We start from the raw sequence: 12,502 nt of genomic DNA on the forward strand, positions 1-12,502 counted from the left end.
TCTCTCTGTTACCTCTTCAAAAAATGCAATAAGGTTGATCAAGCAAGACTTCCCTTTTGAAATCCATGCTGACTATTCATTATTATTTTTGGTTTCTAGATGTTTTTCTATTTTCTCCTTTAGTAGGGATTCCATTATTTTTCCTACCACCGATGTTAAGCTGACTGGTCTATAATTCCCTGGACATGTTCTATCCCCCTTCTTAAATATTGGTATTACGTTAGCTATCCGCCAGTCCTCTGGCACTATACCTTTTTCTAATGAATAATTAAATAGGTATAGTAATGCCTCTGCTATCTCTTCCTTAGATTATTTTAAAATGCGTGGATGCAATCCATCCGGACCAGGGGTTTTATCCTTTGAGTTTGATTAATTTATTTAATATATCTGCTTTTTTATTTTAAATGCACTAATCTCATCATCCAATGTCATGTCCACCTGTTCTATCTCCCTGGTAAATACTGAAGCAAAATAATTATTTAATATTTCTGCCATCTCTCTATCGTTACCTGTGGTATTATCCTGACTATCCCTTAATGACCCTATTCCCATCCCAACCTTCCTTTTTTTATTGATGTGCCTATAAAATATTTTACTATTTTGTTTTATGTTCCTTGATAATTTAATTTCATAGTTCCTCTTTACCTCCCTAATTTTTTTTGACTTCTCTCCTAATCTTTTCGTATTCTCCCTTATCATGCACTCCCCTGCTGTCTATGTATTAAACACTTTGGGATATCCTGAGATTGTGAAAGGTGCTATTTAAATGCAAGTTTGGTTTTAATTGCATTTCAAAAACTTATTGTATGAATAAATTGCAAAGAGTTTGGGTAATTTAACCTCCAGATTTTCCTGAAAAGAGACGATGGGGTCGATTTTCAGTGTGCTGTGAGGCGGGCTTTTAGGCGTGTGGGGGGCTAAAATCCCGAATTTGGGGGTCCCGACACCATCCCACCCAAAACCCGCCTCCATGTAAGTTTCAAAGGAGGTGGGTACCCGCCCCGCACTGGGACCCGCCGACCTGAGGCGGGAAGGGATTAGTGCCAATTAACTGCCTGTTAACAGGTAGTTAACAGGCAGTTTTTAGCCTAATCCCTATTTTGAAGGTTGTGTGGGATTCCTGACGACTCCAAACCACGGCAAGTTAGAGGAGTTGGGCCATCGGGTTGAAGGACTTGGAGGGGTCGAGATGTCGGTGTTCAGGTGAGTGATGGGTGCATGAGTGTAAAGGTAAGTGTGTTTGGTGTGTCTAAAGTGTGTAAAGAAGTTTAAATTACCTGTACTTGCCTTTACAGCCTTCCTTCCTCTAGGCTTCGGGAGTCCACCATTCAGCCGGCACAGAAAGCAGAATGGCTGCGATCTGTCAAAAGTGATAGCCTGCAGCTTTCAGTGCCGGCGAGATTTCTAACTGAGTCTGCGTAGAAGGACTCAGGTTAGAAGTAAGACTGTCAGTGTTTGACCGCTTCAAGCAGCTGTTTCAAGCTGTTTCAAGCAGATAATTCATCTGTCAACACGTCGCGACAGATGAAATTTCAGTCTGTGACGTCACCTGTTGCCGGGTGGCCCTTAATTGGCCCAAGGTCAATCAAGTGAAAATCGCGTGGATTGGCTGCATCTCGATGGAGGCGGGACTACAACCCGAAAGTTGTAGTCCCGCCTCCTTCCCGACTTCTGAATGAAAATCCAGCCCGATATCTCACATTTTGTGGATTCATCAGTATAATATGCTCATGAAATAACTTGTGTTTTGTGATTAGTCTACTTATCTAAGCATTACATCACCCTGTTGCCAGCGTGATATCTTCTATATCCCTTACAAGGTAGGAGAAATCGAAAAATAAATCTCTCTGACCCTCTTCTTGCCAATAACTAAATGGGCTGGAGAGTAATTTAAAAATACCAGAAGGTAGAGTTTCCGCTTTAGGTGCAATCGACAATCCGGGCGCAAATTGTGCCCAGAATTACACTAGTTTAGAGAAGTGGTTTTTTCCCCCCCTCAAGTTTCCGCTCAAATTGATTTGCATATCGCCAAACGCCAACTCTGCCATGAACCAGCGCAATCGGGCACCGTTTTAGAATGGAATTTTAAAACAATATATAATTTTTGCTTTAAAAAAAATAAATCCTTGATCTATTTAAGAGTGGTAACTTGGTGCAGTTTGATTAATACAAGTGAAAATGGGTTTATCACAAAAAATAAACATTTTAATCAGTGTGTCGAACCCACCACCCGTGAGTAACCCGATTTTAAATAACTGAAAATGTCTTGTAAAAAAATTATACAGAACCATTTGCTTGTTATAATTGGTGTACAGTAGTCAGTTGCTTTGTAAATTAAAAAAATTATATTCAAGAACTTTTAAAACGTGCCTATTAGTGTCCTTGCGCCAAAAAAGCTTCATTTTTAGAGCCTCCTCAAAAAGAAATATAGCATCTTTCATGACCACCGGACGTCTCAAAGTGCTTTGCAGCCAAAGAAGTACTTTTGAAGTGGAGTCACTGTTGTAATGTGGAAAACGCGGCAGCTAATTTGCACACAGCAAGGCCCCACAAACAGCAACGTGTTAATGACCAGATAATCTGTTTTTTTGTTGTGTTGGTTGAGGGATAACTACGGGCTAAGACACCGGGGAAAACTCCCCTGCTCTTCTTCGAAATAGTGCCATGGGATCTTTTACGTCCACCAGAGAGAGCAAACGGGGCCTTGGTTTAACGTCTCATCTAAAAGACGGCACTTCCTCAGCACTGCACTGGAGTGTCAGCCTAGCTTTATATGTTCAAGTCCCTGGAGTGGGACTTGAACACACAACCTTCTGACTCAGAGGCGAGAGTGCTACCCACTGAGCCACTGACTGACACTTGGTGCAGTTTAAGGCCCGCAAACGAGTGCAATTAGTTGAAACTCCCAATGGTGATTAATTCGACCTGGAGGCGTGGCCAGGTTTGTGGGCGAGTACGGCTTCTAGTGCAGTGTTTTTTAAACGAGCACAAATGAATGCGGAAACTCCAGTTGTGCAGAACCTAATTTGCGCTTAAGATTCCACGATTTGTTAGCGCTGATTTGGCCAATTTCCAGCACAACCTGGCGGAAACTTCAGGCCTTCCTTCACTTTTAAATGATAAAAGGCAGGCGTTGTGTTACATTGACATGTATTTTGATGAGAAATACATTTTTGACATTACTTATGCTCTGATTCTAGGTAAAGATGAGAAACTGGTAACCGTAAGACTTCATCCTTGTGCTCCTGCTTCTTTCTTCAAATTGAGTCGTTTTCATCCAAGCAGAAACAACATTCGTGCATCTTGGTTTCTGGAGCGAGAGTCTGCCCAGGGAGGTTTGTGCTGTGTACAAGTATCTTGCTCCTTTTTCACTGTAGTGTCTCATGTAATGCTGATACTTGCTTTTTACCTCCTACATGTTGTTGATTTTGTTTACGTTGAAAAGCCTGATGTAATTGATTTGAGTGCAGAATGTCACCATGTTGATGAGTAGGAGAGAACACAAGATAAATTTAGAAGATCATCAAGTGGTGTCGAGCTTGAGTTTAGAAAGCTTATAGATTGTTATAAGTTGGAAAGTGAGGTATAGAACTGCACAGTTTTGAGAACCTAGGGGGAAAAATTAGTTGGTATGTTGATTCTTGATCGAACACAGTGCCGGGATGCAATGCGGAAAGGTGAAACATTTGATGCGTATGAGGTACATGACCATAGAACTATTAGATAAAATGGAAAGAGAAGAGGAGTTGTAAGCATGAGCGTGCCCACCATAGAACCATTTTTTTTTTACTGTTATCCTGCGTATAAGGTGTTTGAAGAGCCTCCCAGATGCAAGAGCAATAGTGAAACCATGGGCAGATGTGGGTTTCACTAGAGTTGTGTTTGGCATCAATGGGGGAAATCCAGTTTCTTAAAGGCTGATTTAGCAATGCAAGAAATCGTAGAGATCGTAAGGCCAAGAATGCCAATATATGAATGAATGAGTCAAACCAACAAAGGTAAGATGTGGTAGCTGTTAGCCAGTTTCAATCACCAGCATGAATCGCTCCATAAAATGTCTGAAGTGTTGGACTATTTAAATGTGGTACTTACAAATAATACTGTAAATTATAATGGAGGGTTCCTAAGCAATCCAGGCCGCTCATTCCAGTTTTGGAATATGCGCTCGGTGATAGCACTCTCACTTCTGAGTCAGATGGTTGTGTTTTCAAGCTGCACTTCAGAGCATTACTGAGGTGGTGCTTCGTGTGAGAGGTGCCATCTTTCAGATTAGATACTAAATTGATGCCCTGACTGTCTGTTCAGACAGATGTACTTTGCAGAACAAAAGCAGTGAATTCTCCTGGTGTCCTGGCCAACATCAATAGGAACATTGGAAAAACTTCAACCTGGTCATCTATCCCAGTTGCTGTTGGTGAGGCTTTCCTATGTGTGCTTGCCGACAAATCAGCAGTGACGTGACTTCAAACGTAACTGATTGGTTGTGAAGTGTTTTGAGTCATGCTGAGGTTGTCAAGACACTTTCAGTGAGTGTAGGGTACCTGAAAGGGAGGTTGGGAGTAATGGGATGTGCAGCCAGGAATTCTGCGTAATGGAACTGGGGCAGATGGAATGTGCTCAGTGGTTGGGGAGGGTTGGTGTCTGATTTGACCCCCATTTATTGTGGGGGGGGGGAAGAGTTGGCTCTATTTTATTCTCAATGTTGTACTCTGTGGGCACACAATATCCATATTTCAAAGTTGGCAGATACTTGGGTGGCTTGGTCTTCTGACGAATACTGATTTAGTGCTCAGGGCGTGGGGGGTGGGGGTTATACCTCACTCCACTGGCATGCAAAAAGTTTGCTCTTTTGAGGTTCTATTTCCACTTCCCAATACTCTAGTGCGCTCTTCTTCCTCTTCTACGAAAGGTGTGTCGAGTCAATCCATGTCCTTCCTCTGGGTGCAGTAAAGGAAAAAATATTAATGCAGTCAATGTTCATACTCTGCCTCCACTATTTTAGACAGGGCATCATCCTGACTACTTCTGACGGGAATGCCATCATGTGGCTGGTATGTTTACAAAGCTCATAGCATTGTTGCCTTAATTTCCTTGCCCTCATCTAATCCATCAGTACCTCAGATGTTTTCATTTTTATGATTGACTGCACAGTTCAATTGCTGGTTACTGCAATGGGGCTGTCACGTAACGTTAGCTAGAGCACAAATCTACTTGATTAATCACCTTACGTGATGTTTGCAGTGCTTTCCACAGGCACAATACTATTTGAATTTTGGTACCAATCACTGTATTTAATAAATGATGTTATATTGGCTGTCAGGGGTGATTCAGCTCTGAAACTAGCTTTGCGAGACTCCATTCCACACACTACAGCTGCTCACCTTGCTAGTTACTAATGGGCTATTTGTTCATGGTTAGTGCTGTTCTGTAGAATTTCTACCCCAACAATAATGAATTAATTATCATTTGCAAAAAGGGAATGAAAGAAACAGAGTTATACTTGTCAAAATGTCAAAAAGTAAGGTAAATATGACCCAGTGAGTCTTTTGTGTCTGACTGATATGGTCTGACAGTTGCTCAGTCAGATGCTATGGTGCCTCATTGGATTCCCTGTGCTGATCAAGAGCAGAGATAAAAGTGTGAAGATTGAAAAAAAAATCTTTGGACTGTCTAATTGGTGCACTTAAGAACAGAAAGTTGATGAGGTAATTCAGGCTATCTTTCATGTTACAAAATTAAAGGCCCTTGTTGATTATAAATTTTCATGAAATCTTCTCCACCCACACCCCTCCCCCACCCAAATTTTAAAACTACAAATTGACAGCCTGCCTGCCCTACAGAGATCTGAGGCCATATCGCTCCTAGTATTGCTGCAACTATGGTAGTAAGCGTAAAAACAAAGTGCAGCTATATGCAGCAAGTCCAATGAAAAGATAGGCAAGTACTTTCAAGAGGATCCTTCAACAGAAAATTTCAATTTTTCAGATTTACAGCATTTATGATTTATTATTTGATTTGCTGCTACTTCACTTCTGAAGGAATGGTGGACTCTAACTAATGTTGAAATGCTTGTCAGATTGCTGCGGGTGAGTTTTCAAACTGCTGATGGGGCTTCTGCGTACGAATTCAGGATGGTAAATCTGGTACGAGAAGGATCCATCGTATTATACATGGTGGTCGTGAAAAGCGCTATATAAATGCAAGTCTTTCTTCCATTTGAACAAGCCACTTGTAATTTGGAAATGTACTTGCCTTCCTTTTCCACACATTCCAATTTGAGATCTTGTGCACAGACTTAAAATTATTTGTCTTCTGTGTCATGAAAGGTAGAAAGAAGAAGCCAGCCTCGATTTGTTATGTTGCTTTTTTTCTCCTGATCCTTTTTTATAATAGTTTTCTTAGTTGGGTGACCAGTTGGGTCACATCCACTGGTCTAGGAAGGGGAGAAATCAGCCAGTTTCTGCTCTGATTGCTATCTCTGCTGGAAAGTGTGTGCGGATACATTGGGTGAAGACAGGATCAGGCTTGGCTGTGATGCCCTCTAAGCTTAAAAAACCTGCTGATGTTTGCTGTTCTGGCTTGTGCCTGAAGACTGACCAGTGGGCCAAGGTATATGAAAGGTGCTGTGTACCCCCCAGAACTGTACCGCAGCATGAGCTTTAAGAGAGGGAGAAATGTACGAAAAAAAAGTTTGTGAGGGAACACTTGACTGATTTAGTATGCAACGTTTTAAGACTATTACTTGCTGCTTTGTAGCTTGTATTTTAGTGTATTGTTCCTCATTTTCCTCTCTACTGGTAAGACCCATTTAGGACCCATGTAGAAGTACAGTGTATTCTTGCATTACCCTAATTAAGTAGATTAACCTGAGTACAGCACCACCTAGTGTAACAAATTAAAATACTGCTGACAAGAGCGTCTGCTTTTAAATTCACGAGTTTCTTTTTGATATATTTTCTTATGTTAAAATATTTTATACTTTTAAATTCATGAAAGATTACAGAAAAGCTGACTTCCCCCCTCTCAAATACTTAAAATGTAAGGAATTTAAACGGTCCATTTTCATAGAATCATAGAACGTTTCAACACAGAACAGGCCCTATGGCCCATCAAGTCTGTTGACATTTTTCTCCACATGAACCACCTTGCCTAATCTCACTCCTGGCTCCTCATGCCCTTCAATATTCCTCTTTTTCAAGCAGCTAATTGCCTTTTAAAATAATTTATGGACTCCTGTTCAAGACGGTTTGTGGAGAGAATTCAATATTCTAATCATCCTCTGAGTAATATGTAGATTTTTTTTTATTCGTTTATGGGATGTGGGCGTCACTGGCAAGGCTAGCATTTATTGCCCATCCCTAATTGCCCTTGGTGTTATAACATTCTCCTTTTTTATTGTCATCCCCACTCCAATTTTGAATCCTCTTCTCCTGGTGGTGTCAACGAATGGTGAGGGTTGAGTTCCACAGGTGCCACCTGCTCTCTGGTACCTCACCCAAGTGACCATTCTTCACATGTGAGCCTGCACAGCAAGTATCAGCAAGCTATTTGACAATGGCGGGCGGGTGTCGCAGCAGAGCCTGATTGTTCCTCACCTGACATTCATAGGTGCAAAAGTCACAAGATGCCACTTGGGACTGGGAATGCTGGCTGATTTTCCCCCCCACCCCCTTCCGTTCTCTAGCCTGAACTGAATTGCTCGGTTCCATGGTCGGGCACAGCATTTACAAACTGAGCCAAAGGATGAGCTTGCTGTTTGATGAAGTAAGTTTATAGAGATTATTTATATTTTCAGGAAATGATGAGCCTCCTACACCTCACTATAATAACACCATACTCATTGATCTGGTGATGGAACAGCATCTTCATTTCCTCTTCAATGCTGCCACCGATTTCCCAGGAATGAAAGATGGAATTGGAATTCTTAAAGTGTGGCTCCACCAGAGGGAATTGAACAAGGTACGATGCTACACTTCAGTGACCTTGCATAAACATTAGATGTTAAACTTTCACTGTCTGTGGTGAATTTTAGTGCTGTTAAAATAAGTTTGGAATTGTAATGTAAAATAATGGTTGGTGGAAAAGCTTTGGCTTCTTCAAGACCTGTCACCTGTAATCGATAGCTTACCAATGAAGAACAGATGCGTAATAAAATCACATCTAAATTCTTTTGAAATTTCAATAGAACATTGCTGCTAATAGCACCATTGATTTGAACCTTTCCTAATGAAGAGACGGGGAAATATGCTGGTCAACATAAGTTGAGACTGTGGTTTAAATCTGCAACCTTCTCAGGAGTTTAATTTTCTACCAAAGAAACTACTAACCCCACTGGGAATTTTGTTTCATCATCACTGGATGATAGATCTCTATCTAATCCAAATGCCTGTTTTTTAAAAATATTTAGTTCAAAAGTGTAAAAGCATTTTTTCCTGTTCCTTTAGGGCTATGGCTGTTTCAGTGGGTTTCTTGTTTCAATGTTGGTGGCATATTTGCTTTCTAAGCGTAAACTGAACAAAATGATGAGTGGATACCAGGTGCTGCGTAATGTCCTTCAGTTCTTGGGTAAGTTAAACTCCAATTTCTCAGGTAAACTCTTTATATTGCAAATATGACCATAAAGCCAACTGATTTGTTGGACTTCAATTAACATTAGACAAATCCTAAATATCTCGACTCTAATTCATTCTTTCCCACTGTGAAACACATTGCCTTGCTGGGTTCTAGCTTTTTTCAGTGTTGGTGATGCCCTGCTTTATGTGCTTTGGATTTTTGCCTAGCCGTTTCAGGAGTTTCTTCTGTGTACTGTAACGATTGGTGACAGACAAGTACACTTCAATAATTCAGAAGTCAGGGAAGTAACCAACACCTTTAACACTCAGTTGGTATGAGTCCCTGAGAGCATGCAGGCGGTGCTGGAAATGGGTCTTGGTGGTTCGAGACAGTGGAACAGGAGTAGGCCATTCAGCACCACGAGCCTGTTACGCTATTTATTAGATCATGGTTGACCTTTATCGCAAATCCATTTACCCGTCATTGCTCCATAGCCCTTGATACCCTTGCATAACAAAAATCTAGTGATCTCCATCTTGAAAATTTAAATTTACCCAGCATCCACAACATTTTGGGGGAGTGAGTTCCATATTTCCACTACCCTTGGTGTGAAAATGTCCTTCCTGATTTCACTCCTGAATGGTCTGGCTCTAATTTTAAGATTATCCCCTCTTGTAGTGGATTCCCCCACCAGAGAAATAGGGTAGATAGAGAGAAACTATCAAATTTCTCAATCATTTTAAACACCTCGCTTAAATCACCACTCAACCATCAAAACGCAAGGGAATACAAGCCAAGTTATGCAATCTAATTTAACCCTTTAAGCCCTAGTATCATTCTGGTGAATCTGCCACGGTCAGTATTTCACAGATCTGCTGGAAAGGTTCATTTTTGTGTTGCTGCACCTGAAGTGATGTTTAACACGATGTCAAAATGACTTCTTACTGAAAGTTCCAGAGAGTTCCTCAAAGATTGGAGAACAAAATAAGCCCATCAATGGACACCAAACCACAGGAAAGATATACTGACCGTGTGCACAGACCAACATTTCAAGAGATATTTCTGTCTTTTTGCAATCGATATCGGGTGTTTGAGGGAATGGGCTCCCAGCCTGCCTGGCCAAGCAAAAGCTGCAATTTCTGTGCCCATGTAGTCCCCATGTAAAGATTATATGAAGTTTCATACATGATTTTTAATTTCTCTCTTGCTTTTAATTTTGTTCAGCTGTAACAGACCTCACTCAAAATGGCATCAGTCTTTTCCAGGACACTGACGACTCAGTGGTAAGATGATCTCCTTTTGTTGCACCTTTTTATGCTCTCTATAAAATGGTAGATGTGCAATGATCAAACCAGTGCAAGCTGCTCGCTACAGCCTGATTGGAAAAGGGATCTTTATAAAGCATTTGTCATTGTGGTTACAGTAAATTATTCAGTCTTTGTGCTTTGAGTCACAAGATTACGTGGTACTTGGGTTCAGTTTTCACCCGTTGGAAACCTGATAACCTGTACTATGTATAGTTGGCTTTGAATTGTTCTGCACCATGACTCTCCTGACAATTTCTGCTGGTGATTTAAAAACAAATTCAGCAACTTTATGAACAACTTGCCCGCTGTGAAGAGCAAGTGTCTAGCACAGCCGATGTTTCTATGTCTGTTAATAACGGCGTACACTGTACCCAGTGAGTCTGAGATTTTTCATTTAGTGAGATTCTGCTGATGATTCAAAAATACTCTTAATGTTAAGTTTCAAGATAAAGCATCCCGAATGGCTGAACAAGTTTATGTAAGAGCAGCTGAACTATGCAGGCTAGGAAGATCCCAGATTTGAAACCACTTCCGGGCCTGGCTTTAACACCCCGAAGTAAAGGGCTGGGCTCCAGCTCATTCGTTTGCAGATCTCAAAACTCTGGGACTCCTTACCTCCCTGGGCTCGCAAAAAAAAAAAAAAAGTCTATCCACGTAATTGTATTCCCTCATCCCTGGAACCATTTGAGTAAATCTCTTCTGTACCCTTTCCAAAGCCTTCACATCCTTCCTAAAGTGTGGTGCCCAGAATTGGACGCAATACTCCAGCTGGGGCCAAACCAGTGTTTTATAAAGGTTTAGCATAACTTCCTAGCTTTTGTACTCTATGGGCTGGATTTTGATACTGGAGGTGTGTAGGAGGCGGGACTGTAACTTTTGGGGTTGTAGTCCCGCCTCCATCGAGTTGTGGCCAACCCACTCAATTTTCACTTGATTGACCTTGTTGAACCCGCCCAGCGGGCTCAGCAGGCCAATTAAGGGCCACCCGGCAACAGGTACGTCACAGATTGACATTTCATCTGTCAAGAGCTTTTGACAGATGAAATATCAGCGTTTGACAGCTCTTTGAAGCTGTCAAACACTGACAATCTGTACACTAAGTTAATTCCTTCCTCTCAGGCTGATTTAGAGATCTCTCCAGAATAGAAAGCTGAATACTGCAACATTTGATAGCTCGCGGCCATTCTGCTTTCTGTACCGGTGAGATGAGGGACTCCCGAGACCTGAAGGAAGGAAGGCTGTAAAGGTAGTTAAACTTATTTAAACACTACACACACCAAACACACTTACCTCTGCACTCATGCACCCATCACTCACCTGAACACCGGACATCTCGAACCCTCCAAGCCCTTCAGCCCGACGGTCTGCCTCGCTAACTTGGCATGCTTTGGAGCCGTCGGGAATCCCACACTTCAGGAATAAAAATAGGGATTAGGCTAAAAACTGCCTGTTAACAGGCAGTTAATTGGCACTAATCCCCTTCCCGCCTCGGGGAGGCAGCTCCCAGCACAGGTCGGGTATCCGCCTCCTTTGAAACTGGCATGGAGGCGGGTTGGGGGGTGGGGGGTGGGATGGGTTCATGCCCCCCCGATTTCGCACTTTTAACCCCCCACCGCCTCCAATCCCGCCTCCACGGCCCAATGAAAATCCTGCCCTATGCCTCTATTTGTAAAGCCCAGGATCCCAGATGCTTTATTAACTGCTTTGTTAACCTATCCTGCTACCTTCAAAGATTTGTGCACAAGCATCCCTAGGTCTCCGTGTTCTTGCACCCCCTTTAAAATTGTACCATTTAGTGTGTATGGTCTCTCTCTTCATTCTTCCTACCAAAATGTATCACGTCACGCTTCTCTGCATTGAATTTCATCTGCCATGTGTTCACCCATTCCACCAGTCTGTCTGTCTTTTTGAAGTCTATTACTATCTTCTTCACTGTTTACTACACATCCTGACAAATATATGCTGAGGAACCAGACTAATCTTAATTCCCTCCTTTAACTCCTTATTAAAGAACCGCCTGGGGTTTTACCTCCCAGCGTAGGCCTAGGGATGAATGATGTCTTACACTAACTAGCCTGGATCTAAATGTATTTACTAACCCTCGATTGGGTTACCTTCAAGCAGCTGAGTGAGTGAATTAACTCCTTCTTTCAAAATCATCAAGAAAGAAGCCAGACCACACATCATGCACTAAACACTGTTTATTTTACAAATCATAACATAAAGTTAACACATAGTAGACATGTAATCAGATAAATGCAATCAAAGCTGTCTCGCAGTTGAGTAGCAAATCATAAATGGACAGAGTTACTTAACAAAGGATGGGCTCCACTTAAACCAGGCTGGGACCAGTGTCCTGACTAATCGAATAATTATGGCAGTAGAGAGGGCTTTAAACTAATGAAGGTGGGGGGGGTGGGGTGGGAGGATTCAGGAAAGAGTAAATTTAAAAGCAGCAAGAGAAATGTCAAAGTTGTAGAGCGGAGTAGTGTTTTGGGTAAAAATAAGCAGAGTGGGTCAGGAAGGGACAGAGAGGAACAAAGGTAATAAGGCATCAGTGACTAAGGTGACATCAGGGAAAAATAGAAATAAGTCAAAGCTAAAGGCACTACAGGAAACTTGCTATCCGGCACCGACGGGAC

General features: G+C 41.8%; 1 protein-coding gene across 2 annotated transcripts in view; it reads left to right on the plus strand.

Moving 5' to 3' along the window:
* nol6 (nucleolar protein 6 (RNA-associated)) overlaps window positions 1-12,502 on the plus strand; it is a 136,704-nt gene that overhangs the window by 41,759 nt on the left and 82,443 nt on the right. For both annotated transcript variants that reach the window (XM_085973893.1, XM_085973890.1), the window contains exons 6-9: window positions 3,201-3,335; window positions 7,796-7,959; window positions 8,445-8,565; window positions 9,778-9,836. In XM_085973893.1, the coding sequence (XP_085830019.1) occupies window positions 3,201-3,335; window positions 7,796-7,959; window positions 8,445-8,565; window positions 9,778-9,836 (479 nt within the window). The remainder of the gene's footprint in view (window positions 1-3,200; window positions 3,336-7,795; window positions 7,960-8,444; window positions 8,566-9,777; window positions 9,837-12,502) is intronic.

This window comes from Somniosus microcephalus, chromosome 2, assembly GCF_052327205.1.
Source record: "Somniosus microcephalus isolate GS21.2 chromosome 2, FLI_Smic_1.0, whole genome shotgun sequence".
Classification (NCBI taxonomy): Eukaryota; Metazoa; Chordata; class Chondrichthyes; order Squaliformes; family Somniosidae; genus Somniosus; species Somniosus microcephalus.